The sequence below is a fragment of the Serinus canaria genome, chromosome 19 (assembly GCF_022539315.1).
Source record: "Serinus canaria isolate serCan28SL12 chromosome 19, serCan2020, whole genome shotgun sequence".
Classification (NCBI taxonomy): domain Eukaryota; kingdom Metazoa; phylum Chordata; class Aves; order Passeriformes; family Fringillidae; genus Serinus; species Serinus canaria.
In genome coordinates this window covers 1145697-1162637 of record NC_066332.1, presented here as the reverse complement: position 1 = coordinate 1162637, position 16941 = coordinate 1145697, and the positions used below count along the sequence as shown (strand labels likewise).

The 16941-nt window shown below is 53.8% G+C and overlaps 1 protein-coding gene across 2 annotated transcripts; it reads right to left on the bottom strand.

Moving 5' to 3' along the window:
• Nucleotides 1-5082: 5082 nt before the first annotated feature.
• Nucleotides 5083-11979, bottom strand: DYNLL2 (dynein light chain LC8-type 2). 2 transcript variants are annotated; one of them, XM_018919537.3, is made up of 3 exons: nt 11847-11979; nt 8551-8689; nt 5083-6963 (listed from the first exon to the last, which is right to left on the bottom strand). In XM_018919537.3, exons 2-3 carry the CDS (start codon nt 8680-8682, stop codon nt 6826-6828), a joined length of 270 nt encoding a protein of 89 aa, XP_018775082.1. In that variant the 5' UTR covers nt 8683-8689; nt 11847-11979; the 3' UTR covers nt 5083-6825. The 2 variants fall into 2 exon arrangements, with proteins under 2 accessions (XP_018775082.1, XP_009093084.1); XM_009094836.4 differs by lacking the exon at nt 11847-11979 and having other exon boundaries at nt 8551-8708.
• Nucleotides 11980-16941: the final 4962 nt, after the last annotated feature.

Below are 16941 nucleotides of genomic sequence, written 5' to 3'. Positions count from 1 at the left end.
ACATGAGCTAATCCGGACAAAAATAGGAGTGAAATCATAATTCAGATGCATAATTCATGTGCATAATTTTTCTTGCTGTATATTCTCCCGGGATGTATTCTAGAAACTGCTTTCTTTCCCCTCCCCTCCCTGCTCCTGTCCTTCCAAAAAGTGCCGTAGATGCAAATCATTGGAGGCAGCAAGACATAGTAGCTTTGCTGGGTTACTAAATAAATGCTAAATTTGTCTGAGTTTCTAGCCTACATCTTGGCAAGTGATGCAGATTAAAGCTGGTGTAGAGACACGCAGCCTTGTGATAATCACAGGATTTTAATTGCTTTCATTGTGAGCCCCAGCTACTGATTGTATCTGCACGGAAAACTGTAACAGTTTGCACTTGCAAATACTAAAAATGTTAAACAATAATGGCAATTAAGAGATAATTATAGTTATTTTGAAGCAAGAATTGTAGTTAAGACTCTAAGAAGACATCCCAAACGAGCAGGAAGCATTGCCCTGTTTACCGCAGAGGCTTCAAGCTGCTTTTCTATGATGTGAGATCCACCAGATTTAATTGCTTAATGATTTTCTATAAAATATTTAAGTATCACGGTGTCTTTAGCCAGCCCAGGCTCTGCCTGAACTGCATGTGTCAGTCTTGCCCAGGACAGAGGCAGGTCCAAGCCCTGCTCTGGCACCCTCTTGCTGAGTCACCCAAAGCTTTTCTTTCGCTTATGAGAGGCCAGGAGAGCTCCAGGGGCTCCTGGAAGGGGCCACATGGGTGCCATCCCTCGTTCCCCCTGCAAGCTGTGGTTTCAGAGGGAGCCCTTGCAAGGTGGGTCAGGGTTTCCTCCAGAGACCCATGGAGAAGCAGATGCTTTTGGCCAAGTCACTTTGAACCCTTTAAAAAGCAGGGCTTTGAAACCCAGCTTTAGGAAGAGGTGTCCTTGTCGGAGCGTTCTGGGCTTTCCTCAACAACAACAAAGGCATTTCTCTTTTTCCAGAGCCATGTTCTGGGCCGGGTGCCAGCCGGCTGTGTGCAGGCTGCGGCAGGGCCCGGCCTGGCTCCGTGTCAGCCCCCGGCCCTCCCCACCGGAGCGCCCCGCAGCCGGGCAGGCAGCAGGAGCAGCAGGAATCCCACCCCAAACCCGGACCCAAAGCCCGCGGGGAGAAGGAGCCCTGCAAGAAGGGATTTCCGTCCCTCTGACTCAGCTTAGGCAGCGTGGGGCTAAGGCTCGGTACAGCCTGGGGAAGCCTTTCTTCAGTGCCCTGCTAACCCTGGCCGGGCTAAGACGTGGGAAAACCTCTTGCCGAGGGCCTGAGTGCAGCGTGGCAGGCAGTGGGAGCACACATCCAGCTCTGCAGATTCCAGCCCTCGGAGGGTGTGTGGGACTGGGCAGCAGGAACAAAGGGTGTCTTTCACTGGCTCACCCCGCACAGGGCCGCCAAGGCGAATTCCTGGGATGTTTTTATGGGCTGCTACCAATGCACAGGCAGAGCTGGGCTCCCAGCAATCCCCTCCCCCTGAAAGCACTTCATTCACACCCAGGCTGGAAGGAGGTGAAAGAAAAGGCCACGCACATGGTTAAATGCAAGGGGCCCGAATGCAGGGGGGTCAGAGCACTTCCCAAGAGCTCCCTGCCCCAGACTGGGAGCGAGGGCTCGGAGCCCAGGGGTCTGGACGAGCAGGGGAGCCGCAGCCAGGCTGCTCCGCAACGGCCATAAATCACAGCAGAGGCGTGAGCAAGGAGGGAACAAAGGACATGGAGAGATGCCATGGCATCTGGCAGGGAAGGACCGCGGCGGCTGCACCAGAGGATGGCGTCTGAGGAAAGCCTCTGAGCCAGCCCAAGAGGGTCCCAACCCCAGGGACAAGAGTTGGCCCTGCTCTGCCTCTCCCCAGGCCAGCCCGGTCAGCATGGGGCATGTGGGGACAGGGGACACGGGGGATCATGACATCCCACCTTACCCATGGCCCCACAGCACTCCTGGGATGTCTCCCAAGCACTGCCCCGGCCCACTGCTGATTTTTCCATCAGACCACGAGGAGCTCTGGCACATGGGTTCTGAGTCCCCAGCACCAGGATGGAACAACGTGGCATGCAAAGGCCACTCCAGCAGCCTGACTCCACAGGCAGTCGGGAACGTGCTGCACCAGGGCTGGATAAAGCTGCTCCTCAAACTTAATCCAGGGCCAAGCCCCACTGAGCAGCAGAGCAGAGCCTGGGGCAACCCAGGCTGCCCCGGGGGAAGGGACAGGGACTGGAGGGGGTCTTCTTACCTCTTAATCTGGGTGCTGAGCCCACCAGTGCTCAGAGCACCTGCCACCACTACCAGAAGGGCTGGCAAAGGCACTGACCTGATGATAAGCAGTTGTCTCGTTGGTAATGAGTTATTACTCAGCCCCAGCTAGACACTGCCTTAAGGAAGGAAACATCTGATCATCTTTTAATAAACACAGTTGGCTCCTGCGAGGCTCCTGCAGCTCCTGCATCTACAAAGTGCTCCAAGACACATGGCTTCTGCACAGACAGAGCTGCTGTGAGTCACTGTCTGGGAAAGGGTGTCAGGATCCTTGCTCAATAAATAGAACAAAGGAGGGAAACCTCGGGTGGGCAGGGATGGCACAGCCCTGCTTCCTTCACTGAGTGCCACCGTACTCCTCAGGATTTACCCAGCAGAGGCTGAAAGTGAGATAAAAATGATTTCCATGTTCTTTCTCATCATCACTAATCACCTGCAAAAGCACTGGGAGAAGGAACAGGTCTGTTGGGTACTGGGTTTTCCAGCCACAGGCTCTGCTTCCACGTGCCTGGAGTACAACACTGCAGCAGCAACACTGCAGGCTGGTTGGGAGACAAGGACAGCCCTGACCTGCAGCCTGGCTGTTCCCACGGGAGCAGTGTGCAACTCCCAGGCCTATGCTGCCACTTGTCCCTTTCCAGAGTCCCGGGCAGTCACAGAGAAGGGGAAAAACATTGTGCCAGGCAGGCAGGGAGATGGACTGACACCTTCTCCCATGGCTTTACACAGTGATCATTCTGCAGAAGAGTGAATCCCAGGCAGTGTCTAGTAGTGATACCCACGGAGCAGAGCTCCCCAGCCTCTCTGCTCTCCAGTACCACACAGCCCTGCTTTTGTAAGGCACTTCCACATCTGGAAGAAATACTCGGCATGAGGAATTGAATGACTTGGCTGGTAAGAGAGAAAACAATGTGACACTCTCACCAGCCACAAACCACACGGTTCCCTGCAGTGGATGCACATCTGCAGGCACATCTGCACACAGAGCCTGCCCACAGCAGCAGCCTCAGAGTCCCTCCCCTGCACCCAGGCGCTTTCTGAGCGCTTGTGAGGCAGCACAACATAAACTGAGTTTACATTTCAATAGCATTTTTGCCCAAACACATCTGGAAGCAGTTTCTTTCTCTAGATGATCCCCCTGCAGATACATACCTTCCAGTACGTGTCCCAGATCCAGATGTTTCCAAATAGCTTGAAACTGAGCAGCCATCCCAGGAATGCCATTGGTTTGTCCAGCATGGAAACAGTTAATGCTCCGAGGCATCATCCAGGACACCTGTGCCGGTGGAAACTGGAGACAAAGTGGAACCCAGCAATGGAAAAAGTCAAAGCCAAGAGCCTTGTCAGCTGCTGGGGAGTGGGAGGGGAGGGAAGTGGGACACAGATCCAGGATCAAACCTCCCTCTGCTCTCAGATGTGTAGAGGGAAGCACTGCTCAAATTCAGGCAGTTTGTGTTTTCCAGGGCCCCAGTGCTGCAAGGAAGATGGTTTAGGGGAAAGACTGCTTTGTTTCACTGCCTAGTTCCTGAAGATGTGAGCAACAGCTCCTCTGCCTCAGCCTGAAGTTGGACTCCTGCTGCAGAGACACATCCAAGGAAGCACCAAATCCACTTTGTACTGGTGTGTGTCAGCTTCAGGGCACACCATCCCTTCAGCCCTGGCAGGGCCTCCCCATCCCATCAGAGATGGATTTCCAGCAGTACCACAGCCCCGGGATACACGGCTGGAATGGGGGTTTCCCAGATGAAACTCAGGCTGGAAAAGTGTTTCAGCTGAGGTTTGGATCAGCAGCCTCCTGTACTGCAGCTGGGGTTCAGAATCCAGCTTCTCTGCCTCTTGCTTTGTCTGAGGGCCCTGTGCACAGAGGGGGCTTGACTAGCCCAGCCCCACATGGCTGCACATTTCCTTGGAGCCAGTATTAACCCAGCCCGAGCCAGGCCTGGAATACAGAGCCCCGGCACAGCCCAGCCAGTGCTCAAGCCCGGCAAATCCCCTTCCAGCTAAAAGGCTGGGACTACAGAGAAAAGAGCATCACTGCCAGCTCCCCTAAAGTGGAAACCACCCCTGCTCTGGGGCAGTGGCAGGTGCAGGCTGGAGCAGATGGCCCGTGTGTAACAGCCATGCTGCTGCCTGCGAGCGCTCAGCCCGTGCGGATGGAGCGCCTGGGCTGAGTCACGCTGCTCACGCTGGTGTTACTGTGCCACAGCAGAGCTGTTACACTGCTGTGCTTGGGAAGAGCCCACAGCTTTTCCAAAATATCACCCGGGCCACAACCCCAAATTTAGGTTGCATCGGGAGCAAGATAACAAGCTGAGGAGGTTGTTTAAGGGCAAGCCCACAGCCCCCGCACTGTGAGAGGCATTAAACACATCAGATTCAGCTCTCAGCTTTCTCTCCAGCACAGGGAGGAGGCCTGAAGGGAAAGCCTGCTTTCCTGGGAAGCAGGGAGACACCTTCCTGTGCAGGAAGCTGCTGTACCACCCCCTGGCTGCCTCAAGCTGTTAAGAGGTCAGCTCCCAGTCATTCAGATCCAGGTTACTTGGCACAGAGCATCCCATCAGGGTGCAGCAGGACACAATTCCCTCAAATCCCTCCCCTCTGGCTCAGCCTTTAAGCTGAGCTGGAGGTCAGTACCAGCACACAGGCATCACCTAAACTCCTCTGGTCATTTTTCCCTCCCTGACATGCCTTCTTTGGGTCATCAGCACCTTCCAGGGCAGAGAAATCGCTGCTCACCCTGTCTGGACAAGGACTGGCTTTGCTCAGGAAAGCTGGTAAGGAAGAAGAAACCAGAGGCTGTTTAAATGTGTCAATTCACCTTTAATGTTTGAAAAAAAAAAAATAAATGGTATTTGAGCAATTGCAGTTATGAAGGGAACAGATCTTGCTCCACGAGAGACCGTGAACAGATTCACATTAGACTCATGCTTGGAAAAAAACAAACCCAAAACATTCTCCTTTCAGACCCAGAGAGGAATTCTGAAGAGACAAGACCACACAAGTGCCCCAGACAGTCCAAGGCACATTATCCCAGTGCAGACATTTCCATCGACATGAACTTATGACAGCTACATTCTTTCTAGTTACAACATTGTTCTATCCATAATACAAAATTAGGCATACTTTGGATTTTGCACAGAGACAAGAAGGACTTTTACTTCAGGAAGTCATCAACCTGGGGCACCAAATCATTTCACAAAGAGCTCCCTTCACTCTGCCCTTCGCCCCCAGCAATGATTTATTCCCAACACCAAATTAATCTCAGACACAAGCTGGGCTCACCAGCCCAGTGGTATTGCCAATGCATTAGTCAGCAAACCAATAATTAGAGCTTATAACAAGCACCAGGGATTTATTTGCCATCACACAGCATTTCTGCACACCCAGGTCAGAACTTCCTGCAGTGTAATCCCGAGTCAGTACGTACTAAGACAACATCACTGCTGAACCTATTGGAGACCAAGACATTTGTCTGCCTTTGAAGCAGATGTCACATGAGTTTCCTTCACACAAACATCACATGTAAATTTACACTTCTTGGTACTGTGCTTTAAGAACAAAAGCAGATATCAGAACATAGAGGACAATCCTCCGGAAATAGCTTATTAGCTACAGAAAATAAAAGAAAAGAAAAAAATAAAGAAAGAGACAGTGGCCACTTACAAGTCTTCCACAGGACTAGCTTGCTTTAAGGAGAGCATCAAGTTAAGGCAGTGTTGAGACAACTGGCTACAAACATGCCGAATAGAGCTGTTGTCAGTAGTCACCAATTTGATATCCTACTCCATTGCGGGGCCGGGCCACGTGGCTTTAGACTCAGTATCGGGGTCTAAAGACTTCAGCCACAGGATTGCTGCTTTCTGCAACAAGCAGGAACTCAGGGGCTGGATTTGAAGCCTTCTAGACCACGCTGAATTGCTTACTCAAGTCTAGGTCAATGTTTCAGCAGAGCCAAAAATACAGCGAAGGGCACTGAGCAAGAACACCGAGGGGTGCCAGCTGCAAGCCTGTATCACAGTCAAAGGTGGAGATCACCTTGGGTGTGGAAGCCACGTCACCCAGAGCCACCCCACCAGCTTTCAGGGAAGGTCTAAGACCTGCCCCAAGGGTACTGGGAGAGCCAGCTCTCTACAGTCTGCAGGGTGGGACAGAGGCTCACACTGGCTTTGCTCCTCTTTGCAAGATTAACAGTCTAACAGGACTCAGTAAGGAAGTCTGGGGCTTCTGGCCTGCCCAAAAAAGTTTTCCCAGCCTCAAAGAAGGAGTTACCAGTGAGGGAGCTGTTGTGGAATAGTTTTATTTCTTCCCACGTAAAGGCCATTGTTTAAGCATTTACAGGTTTCCTAGTGCAATACAACCAAAAAAAGCAGTAACAAAAAAATGCCGCCTTCTTCCCAGGCAACTAAACAGAAGTAGATTTTTACTGCAACATATACACATTAAATATAGTATACAGTCCATGCAGCGGCATAGCCATGTTAGAGGGAGTCGTGGCTTCAGCCATCAGTGCATTACAGTCCAAATTTCAATCGCTCCTACTTCCTATCCAGACTTGAAGAGAAGAATTGCAACCTGACCCAAGTAAAAATAGATGAAGTGCTTTGTCTCGTGTGTTACATAGCTGCCAAAGTTTCTGCCAACAATGCAGTGCCAAGTTGGGTTGTATTTCTTGTCAAATTCCTGAAGAAAGAGAAGAGAGGCATTAAGGCCAAGAAAGCCCACATCAGAATAGTTCTAAGCACAAATTCTGAGCTGGTTCTGTTCACACACTATCACCTCTCCTCCCACCTGCAGCATCTTGAGATACCCCACTGCAAGACACTTAAATTAAGCAACCAAACCTCTGCACTGGATTGTTTGAAGGATTCAACACAAGCAAAATATCTTCTAAGCCTTGGAGCACCATCAGCCCTGGGCAGGAAGAGCAGATGCAAGAGCTCTCCTTGGTACGGCCCTGTGTGTAGGCTAATCAGGGGAATAATTCTCTCCCATTCCAAACCCACTCAGAAAAAATAAAAAAAGGTTTTAGCATGTTTGCTCCAGCAAGGCATCTGAGCTTAAAGGTCACCTAAAAAAGCAAGGAAGAAAAGCCTGGCTTATGCAATTTGGTACTCTTGCACACAAAGAGGAGAAAATCCACACTGAAAATGAGCAGGCAGATTCACAGGCCAGAGAGCAAATACACAAGAGGTCAGAGGTAAGCAAGCTGAATGCTGGTTCAACAGTCTTCACCTACTTAGCAGGCAGGATAGGGTTAAAGACCATTTTCCTCCCTCTAATTAACACACTACTCCCAAGAACACCCTTCCCTCCCCTGAGACAGGGCCAGAAGAACAGACTCAACATCCAAGATTAAAGCCAGTTCTAGTTCTCAGACAGCAGAAGTGTTTCAGCTGTTTGCAGGTAACCTTTGAAGTAAGGAAAAGGCTTTCTTGCCAGGGCACGAGGGTGCATCAAATTGCTTCCCTCCTCCCAACACACTCTCATGAAATAAAGGCCAAGTTCTTTTTGGATGCCTTCTGTTGCACTCCCTCGCTTTATAGGCTGCATTGCCCCGAGCACTTAGAGCTAAGTCATGCCTCAAAGTGATCTGAGAAGTCAGGAGACACCTTTGAATCCTTTGCCTTCAAGCTTAGATTACAAGCAAGGCCCAAACACCAGCCCAGGTGCCAGGACTTCACTGCCTCTGAAGTAAGATTTCCCTCCTCCAAGAGCACTTTTCCAGACCATTCTAAGAAGCTGCTACAGGGGGAACCAACAGCTCCACAGGTGCCATCATCAAGCATGAGACTCAATTAACAGATTCCTGCTAATGGGGAGAGAACCTCTTCACCAGCCAGGGCAGCTGCTTGCACTGTTTCTAACACAGCAGCTTCCACAGCTCCAGCAGCCAGCACAAGGCCCATCCCAGAATCACACATGCACTGCTGCCCACCAAGAAAAACATCGGGGTGATCCCACCTGCACTGGAGCTGCAGGTCTGTGGAGCAAGTCCTAAGCAGAGGCAGCTGCTAGCCCTTTCCAGGCTGGCAAATCCTGAGGGACGGCACTTGCAGTTTGCTCAGAGCTTGCCAGAGCTCTGCCACAGCCCTCCCCTGACCTTGGAGAAGTCACTCCATCCTCTTGAAAACAGCAGTAAAGCAGCCAAGAAGCCAAGTATCTTCTCCCTCCCAGCACGCAAGCACGAAGCCTCAGCCACTCAGCTCCTGACAGACTCAGGAGCTTTGGGAAGTCGCAGCCAGCACAGCACCCTCATCCCGGAGTTACCTTCTTGATATATGCTGCAATGTCCTTTTCTATGTTGTACTTCTCCATGGCCTGTGTAGCACAGTCTACAGCATCCTGCTGCATGTCCTCGGACATGTCCGCATTCTTGATCACAGCCTTTCTGTCAGACATGGTGAACCTAAGGCAGAACATAGATTCCTTTAATCCCTTCCCAAAGAGGAGACTTTGCTTCCTGTGCATCAGAGGTTGTCCTTTCCGTGCAGGCTGCGTCACAAGGCGATACCACAAACCCTGCTATGGCCACAGTGAGTTTATCGGGGCTGCCTATGCAGCCCCAGGCCAAGGTGCCCCTTACAGCCGGAGCACCGGCACTGGCTGGAGGTTAGATCAGAGGTAGCCCAGCATCACCACAGGCAGGAAAAGCTTATGTGTGGGAGGAGACGGGATCTGCAGAGAGCCACAGCCCTCCTGCACATCAATAGGCTACAGCCAAGTTTGCCATCCAGGTGTACCAGTGTTTTGGAACATCCCCCGCTCAGAGCCTTGCAAGCAACAGATCCCAGACTGCCTGCCACAGGCACAGAGGCTCAGGAAGCACATTCAGAGCAGCAGTACTTTCATTCTACTCCATCCCAGGTGTCACAGATCCTGCTGCTAGTTTAGCCTGGAAGGAGCATTGTTCCACATTCAGCCATCATCACACCTTCACTTCCCTGCTGCTCTGCCATGAAACCCAGCCTTCAGCTGTTCCCATGGGACAGAGCCAGTCTGATGAGCCAGAAGCAGGTTAACACCACTGTGCAGCCTGGAAAGAGGGCAGGGAAAGCAGGTCCCACCACAGAGACAGAGCTTAGCAGAGCTCTCCCTTTCCTGCCCCCTCCTCAGCTGGGAACCACAACACAGATACCAAAACCAGCATGCTACTGCAGTCCCAGACTTGTCCTGGAGTGAGGTCTGCAACCCCTCTGCTCTCAAAACTAAACTGCTTTGTACCAGGCACTGCAGCCATCAGATCTGATATGGCCTTTCCAGGGAGGTGTCCAGCACAGTTCCTATAATCCTAGAAAACTGCAATTTCATGATCCTAACACTGCAGTCTTTCTTCAAGCCCTGGAGAAGGCCCACCATGAAGGCCTATTCTGGGCACCACAGCCCTCATTCCCATTCCCCAATCAAGGCCTGGGGAGGCACATGTTACCTGGGGATCCAGCTGCTCACCTTGCAGCAGCTCTTACCGCAGCACATTAAAACTTTGTGGGAATAAGCTTCTTAATGGCAAGGAGTGCCTCCAATTAAGCCTGCAGAGCACCATTAAGTTTCCTAAATCCTTTTACAGCACTCTAAGTCTTGAGTGATACTACCAAGTGTGTTTTGAAACAGTGAAACTACACATTTTTAGCTCTGCTGTGGAGTGAAAAAAATCTGCTGCAATGATCACTTCCTGGAAGAGCCCCAGAAAACTGAAGGAGTAGCTTTGTTACAGCAATTAAAGGAGCTTGCTACCCAGAGAGAAAGAGAATCCGGTTACATAATTGCAGCCCTCTGATTACAATACTTCAATTCTTCCCTCTGCCTGCACTTGAAGACTTCTATTGCCACCTTAATTTATACAGTTTAGATATAGTGTTTAATAGAGCACTGCTATTAACACACACTAGCAGCATCAGGAGGAATGACGGGAACTGAGCTCCACTGCCAACGGAGAGCACATGCTCCTATCACAGCCCTGGAAAAGCCACTCCAAGGCTGTTTGCTCCTTTCCATGCCGTGGTTTCAGCCAGTGGGGCTTTGCCTGTAGCACAGAAGCCAAGAAAAGAGAACACACAGCTCAGAACAGCCCAAACTGCCTGTAGATTTGGATTCACCACCCAGGAATCTGACCATGTCTTGGAAAAGTCTTCTGGGTGTCAAGTCCACAGGAAGAAGGAAGCAACAGAAATCCACTTGTGGGTCACTCTTCCAGAAAAGCTTCTTTAGGGAAAGAGAGAGAGCAAGCCCTCACACACGGGCACTGCTCAGAGTTCAGAGGGCACCTGCCATTGCATAACCAGGCACAGAGTGACCTGCAAAAGGCACCTTCCCTCCTCATTGTCTAGGCGAGCAGCATCCCAGTGCGGGCCTGGGCTGCCACGGGCGACGGTGCCAGACGAAAAAATTATCATCCTTCAGCAGGGTTGCACACGCTGGCCAGGAGGCCTCCCCTGCACTGCTCCAGGGCACAGCATCCCCCACGGCCCACCACAGCAGGAGCTGGCAGTGCCCTGCTGCTGCACCTGCCACAGGAGTGTCACACCCTGCGCCCACCTGAACACCAGAGCAGGGCCCCAGGCTCTGCTCGCTCCCTGGGGGGGTTACAGGGCATCCTCCCCACGAGGCAGCCCACAGCAGCACCACAGACATAGCAGAACCCTAAACCACAAGATCACAGGTGGCTCCCGGGGTCTTGCCACCAATCTGGCCCTCTTTGAGGAAAACCACAAAGCCGGAGCACTCATCTCAGGGCAAGATGGGCCTGGGAAGGGGTAACATTACAGCTCCAGCAACCACTTCTTTCCCCCAAGGGCAGGATGTGGTCTGTGAGGAGGAAGACCACAGCCCCAGCTGCCACTCCAGGGCAATATGAAGTCTTGGGAGGGAAATTAGGCCCAAGGCAGCACCTGACCCTTTTCCTACCAGAGCAGGATAAGGTCTTAATTGTACATTCAAGCCCAGAACTCCAGCAGGACAAGCTGGGGCTTTGGGAAGAGCAGGAGACATAAGCCCCCAGTCCCTCTCCGGGCAGAATAGAACCCTAGAAATGAGATGGGGCTGAAGCCCAGCATCCACCACCTCCCCTATGAGGACAGCATGGATCGCGGGGATGGGAGCACCCGTCACTTCCCCATCGGGGCAGCACAGATCCCACGGCTCAGAACGGGGCCCAAGCCCAGCACCCACCGCTCCACCACCAGGACAGCATGGATTTCGCGACTGGGGACGGGGCCCAACCCCTCCACGAACCGCATCCACCACCTTGGCCGAAAAGGGCCCTGGGAGGGGGTGCGGCACAGCCCCTTTCCCCGCAGGGCTCCCGGGAGCCGGAGCCCTGTGTGACCTTCACGGGGGGAGCTCCGGGGGCGCCCGAGGCCGCGGTGACCTTGCCTGGAGCGGGACCAGCTCTGCAGCGGCACGGCCCCCCAGGGAGAGGCGGGCTCCGATCGCTCCCCAAGAGCCGGTCGCGCCCGGCCGCGGCAGCGACCTCCGCCCTCGGGGCGGCCCCGCCGCCATCCCGCACACGGAGCGACCGGTGTCGGGCGAGGCTTGGAGACCCACAGCCCAGCGGAGACATCGCTCACCTTCACAGTGACAGGGCCACCCCGGGAGGGCGAGGCACGGCACCAAGGAGAAGGAGGTGTGAGGAGGCCCGGCCGCGCTGCCTCAGCCCGCTCCGCTCCGCTCGGCGCCCCGCGCGCTCTGCGCCCCGGCGCCGCGCCGCTCTCAAATACCGCCCCGCCCGCTGCGGCGCGCGGGCCACCGCCACCCCATTGGCCGCACCGCCCCGCGCGCCGCGCACCCATTGGCTGCGGCGCGGCGCGGCCCGCCGCGCCCGGCCCGTCCGCCCGCGCTGTTCTGCCTACATCCTGTTTCATCCCACAATGCCGCGGGGCGGCGCGCGGCGGGGAGGGGCGGGGCTGGGGGGGCGGGGGTGCCGTGAGGGGCCGTGAGGGGCGCGGGCAGGTGAGAGCGGTCGCTGGTAGCCTGGGGGCTCCGCGCCTTCCATCCCCATCCCCGAGGAAAGAGCCTGATCGCCTAGAGCGGCTGATCCCTAGAGGGACCTTTGTTGCCCTAGGGGGTCATGATGCTTCCACGGGGGCCCCCTCTGCCATGGGGATCCCGATCCCCGGCGAGAGCCCGAACCCTTCTAAGAGAAACTCACTGGGTTGAGTCACACACCAAATTGTTCTCGGTCAGAGGGCTCAGCCTGAGTCAAATATAGTCCTGCTTTGGTGATGAGTTGCAGCTTGGCACCTCATTGGCACCTTTCACCTGAGATCTCCAACCTGTGATGCTCATGGATCTCCTGAGCCTTGAGATGTCCTCCCACACTGGCACATACTTACAGCTGAAAGGGAGAGAGGGACTTGAGAAAAGTCCCTGAAGCTGTCTTCACCCATTTGGGACAGATCCATATTCCCTGGAGCTGCACAACATACCCCAAATATCCAGGTTTTCAGGTCACAGCAGGCCAGTGCTCAGTGTCCCCTGCAGGACTCAGCATCTCCCCAGACACACTTTCCCCTCCTGAACACATCAAAAGTATTCCAGTGTTTCTTGGGGTTTTCTTACAGGGAGCAAAGCATGGGGATGGAGCAGCTTTCACTGAACTGCCAGCCCCATGTCCTGCAGGAGTCACCACTTTTCCCCTGGGATATCTCAGGGCATCCTGCCAGACCCTTTTCCTGCCAGCCTTGTTTTGTGTGAGAAAGCTGATAAAATCCTTGGGTAACCTGGTACTGCACTGCCGAGAATTGTCCCCGCACACCCAGAGGCTGGGGGTGACCTGGCTGTTCGAGCTGCTTCATGGAACGTTCACCCCGAGAACACGGGATGTTCCACAGACATGCAGAGCCGAGAGGGCAGAATGGAACCTCTCTGTTCACACACCTGCTTGTGAGCTCTCAGCATCCTGTGCCAGGCCGGCAGTGAAGGATCACAGCCCAGCCCGACCCTGGCACACAGGTGTGACCCCCGTGCTTCGCACACTTGGCTTTCCTGCACAGGGGTCCTCAAGCACAGGTGTGACCCTGGCACTTCAGACACTTGGCTGTCCCACACGGGGCTCCTGCCCTCAATAGCCATGCTCCAGGCACACACCTGCCCCCCCGGCTGCCGGGCTGGCCGCCAGCCAGCTCCCGTTTTGGTTGCTCCATTTCACTTGAGCAGCAGTGCCAAGAAGCCCTTTGCAGAAGCTACCTGAAGAAAAGCCCAGTAGAACAAAAAATCCTGATTCCTGTGCTGTCCCCGTTCCCACGCTGCAGTGCCTGAACAGTAGTGAGAGGGAGACAGCACTGCCCAGTCTCAGCTGCCTCTTAATAAGACCAGTTTTAATTGCCTGCATAGCCTTGAGAACCAAGAAAACCACTCCAGGTCCTGAAACCTCCCTGGCTGGATTGCTGAATGAAGACAAGCTTACAGCTGGTAACAGCACCCAGGGGACAGGCTGGGTTCACTCCACGAGCCCTGGAATGGGCCAATCCCGTTTGCTAATGAAATGGATATTTCCTACTGTGCCCTTTGTAGCCTCTGAGATACTGGTCAGAACTCCAACAGCAAATGAAATATTTACTGTTCCTTAATGGGTCCAGACCTGAGCTCCTGCTTTAAGAGAGAAGTCAGCAGCAGAAAATGAAGTGAGGATGAATGAACACTGCAGTGCCTGGCACTGAGGTTTAGGAGCACAGGGGGGACAAGGCCATGCCCGGGCAGGTGACACGGTCTCGGCTGCCCGGCCAGAGCGGGCCAGCTCCTCAGGCGGTGCTGCAGAGCGGGCCAGCTCCTCAGGCCGTCCCCACACGGCTCCTGGAGCTGCCCACGAGGGCAGCCGGCTCCGCTCAGGTTCGCTGCACCACGCTTGGCTGGGCTATTTATAGCTCTGCCGAGGCTCTGTTGAGGCAGCACATCTGAGCCCTGTGGATCTGCTTTATGAGCTTTCCAGACCGGGCGGCGCAGAGCCTTGGAACGGAGCCGCCGCTCGCACCGGGGAGGTTTGTGCTCTGCTCCCAGGGCTGAGCTGAGGCAGGGCAGCTGTGGGGCTCGGCAGATTTGAAAACCAGAGGCAGCTGCTGGGCAATGCTCATCTTGGCTGTCCCACCCAGTGGGAGCCCCCGGCTTTCCCACGAGGGCTCCCATCACGGAATACTCTGAGTTGGAAGAGACCCACGAGGATCATTGAGTCCAGCTTTTAATCCTGCACAGGACATCCCCAGGAGTCACACCATGTGGACCTCCTGGTATTTTCCCAGTGCAGAACGAGCACTTGTCTCTCTCCTGTCCTGGAGAAACCTGTGGGTACCTTCAGCCCAGGGCAGGAGGCAGCTGCCTTTAGGAGCAAAGGAACAAGGTATCAAAGAGTGGTCCTGAGCCCAACTTGTGACAGTCTGCAGATTCCAGAGCTGGCTCCAGAGCTGGTGGCTGCTTCTATAATCCCAGTGTAGCTCTATCCCAGTTATATCCTACCTCCTCCCAAAGCACCTGCAGCAAGAGGAAGCAGAGGAGCCCTGCTCCTGCCTGGCTCAGTTCTGCTCCTTCCAGTGCAAGGAGCGTGGCCTTGACAAAGAAAGTGCTTGGAGGATTGATGGAGGGAGATGCATTCCTGAAGAGTGACAGAAGGTTGTTTATAAATTCCTCTGAGTGGACTATATAAAGCACTTCACAGAGATCCACAGGAAAAGGGCCTGGCGTGAGAAGCAGTTTGCCATCTAAGGCTGTGCTCCTCCTGCCCCATGGCCACATGCTTCCCCTGAGATGTGTTTCCAATCCCAGGTGATTACAAGTAAAAAACCACACACTTTGTGCCCATCTGCCACAAGAAATGCAGTGGTCAGAGATCCAAATGCAGGGTTGACAGTGTGAGTGTGGCAGCATTTTTTCCACCAGCTCTACTTCCATGCTGTACCTCTGTAGAAACATCCCCCACAGGAAATTGTTCTTATTTAACCTAAACTCACTTTGATATGACTCAGCCCATTATTTCTGCTCTGCCCTGCCATGGACGTGGCACACTGACTTACTTTATAGCACAGATCCACAGCAGACAATGGCTGAAATGTCACCTTCATCTCCTGTCCTTGCAGGAATTCCTTCCCTCTCTCCTCCTCCCACATGTCTCCTGCACCTCTGCTCCTGTCCTCTAGACTCCACCATCAGTCACTCTCTTTGCCAATAATCAATAAAAACAACAGCAGCAGTAAAGCACCTTCAATTAATTCTCCTCTGGAGTGGAATGGAGGGTGTGGGCACCCTGGAGCAGGACTGCTGCTCCATCCCAAGGGAGCTTTGGCCACTTCATCATATCCACAAGAGCCCTTGCTCATGGCTGCAGCCCCCCACCAGCATTCTGGCTGCTGGGTCCCTACCTGGCACAGCCCCCCAGGGCTGCCCAGTGTGTTATTTTTTACCAGGTTTCAATTGTTTTGGCAAGTGTTTTGCAAAGCACATTCCGGAGGGTTTGATCTCCATCCTGGACTGCTTTGATCAATCTTGTTTGCAAAGCAGTTTCCAGCCCCTGGTTAATGTATGTTATTATCTCCCTGAATCCCTGCTATTGAACCTGGATAAATCCCGTGGAAAAATAAAAAGCCCTATAAAAGGAAAGGCTCTAAAACCTCCCGCGGGAGCTGCCACCGCTGACGAGGAGGGTTTGGACACCACGAGTGGTCCTTTAAAAGCAAGAGCAGCCCCAAGTCCGCTGGATTATTGCCTGATCTGCAAAGGCTTTCATCCCAACGTGAGACCAGAGTGCAGGAATACCAGAGCTGGGACTGTCCCCCGGGTTTCCCAGCTGGGAAGAGTGTGCCTCCCTGTAAGTGCTGTGGAAGCAGCCGGGCAGTGGCTGCAGAGGCTGAGGTGTCCCTGCCCAAGGAGAAATGCTCCTGTGTGGGACTAGACCCCACACATCCCAGCAGCATCACACACTGGGGCTCTGAAACCCCTACGCTGTCCCCAAAGCCAGCACAGCCTTTCCCTGGCTCCAGCTTGCAGGGAGCCATGGCTCCTCATCTCCCCAGGTCTGTCCCAGAGCAGAGGCAGCGTGGCACCATGGCAGGGCAGCCTGGGCTTATCTCCAAGGCAAACGGGCTTAAAAATGTGACAGCTATAGACGGCTTTTTGTCTAAACCCTGCATGCCACAAGGCAGCGCGTTCCTGCCATCCCACAGGCATGAGAGAAAACACTCCATGACTTGTGAGCCTTATTAATATGGATTCAGGTCAGCTGCTCCCTGCAAGTTTTTATGAGTGACTCGCGGTGTGCAGTTCATGCAGGATCCATAAATAAGGACGTCTCTCTGGAATCTTGCCAGGGTTATATGAGCACAGGGATGTAAGAACTGCCTCAGTGCATGCAGGGGGACGAGGGGTGAGAAGCCACCCAGCCCTCTGCTCCCAGCTCCCACCACCCCAGCCCAGGCTCCTGGACCAGCTGGATGCGCTGAGGGCTGGCAACTCCCTTTAGTCTGATCTCTCCTGAACAGAAAAACGGGTTTGGAGATAACATAAACACTGAAGGAAAGGTCACATCAAAGCCATGTGCTCTGTGACTGTGTCTTGTGGCTTCACTCCCACAGTGGGGTGTGCAGGGCTCCGAGCTGACCATGGCACAGGGGTTGGGGACACAGACTTGGTACCTGCAGGGCCAGGGCCAGGGCCAGGATTATGGGTAATTTTACTTTG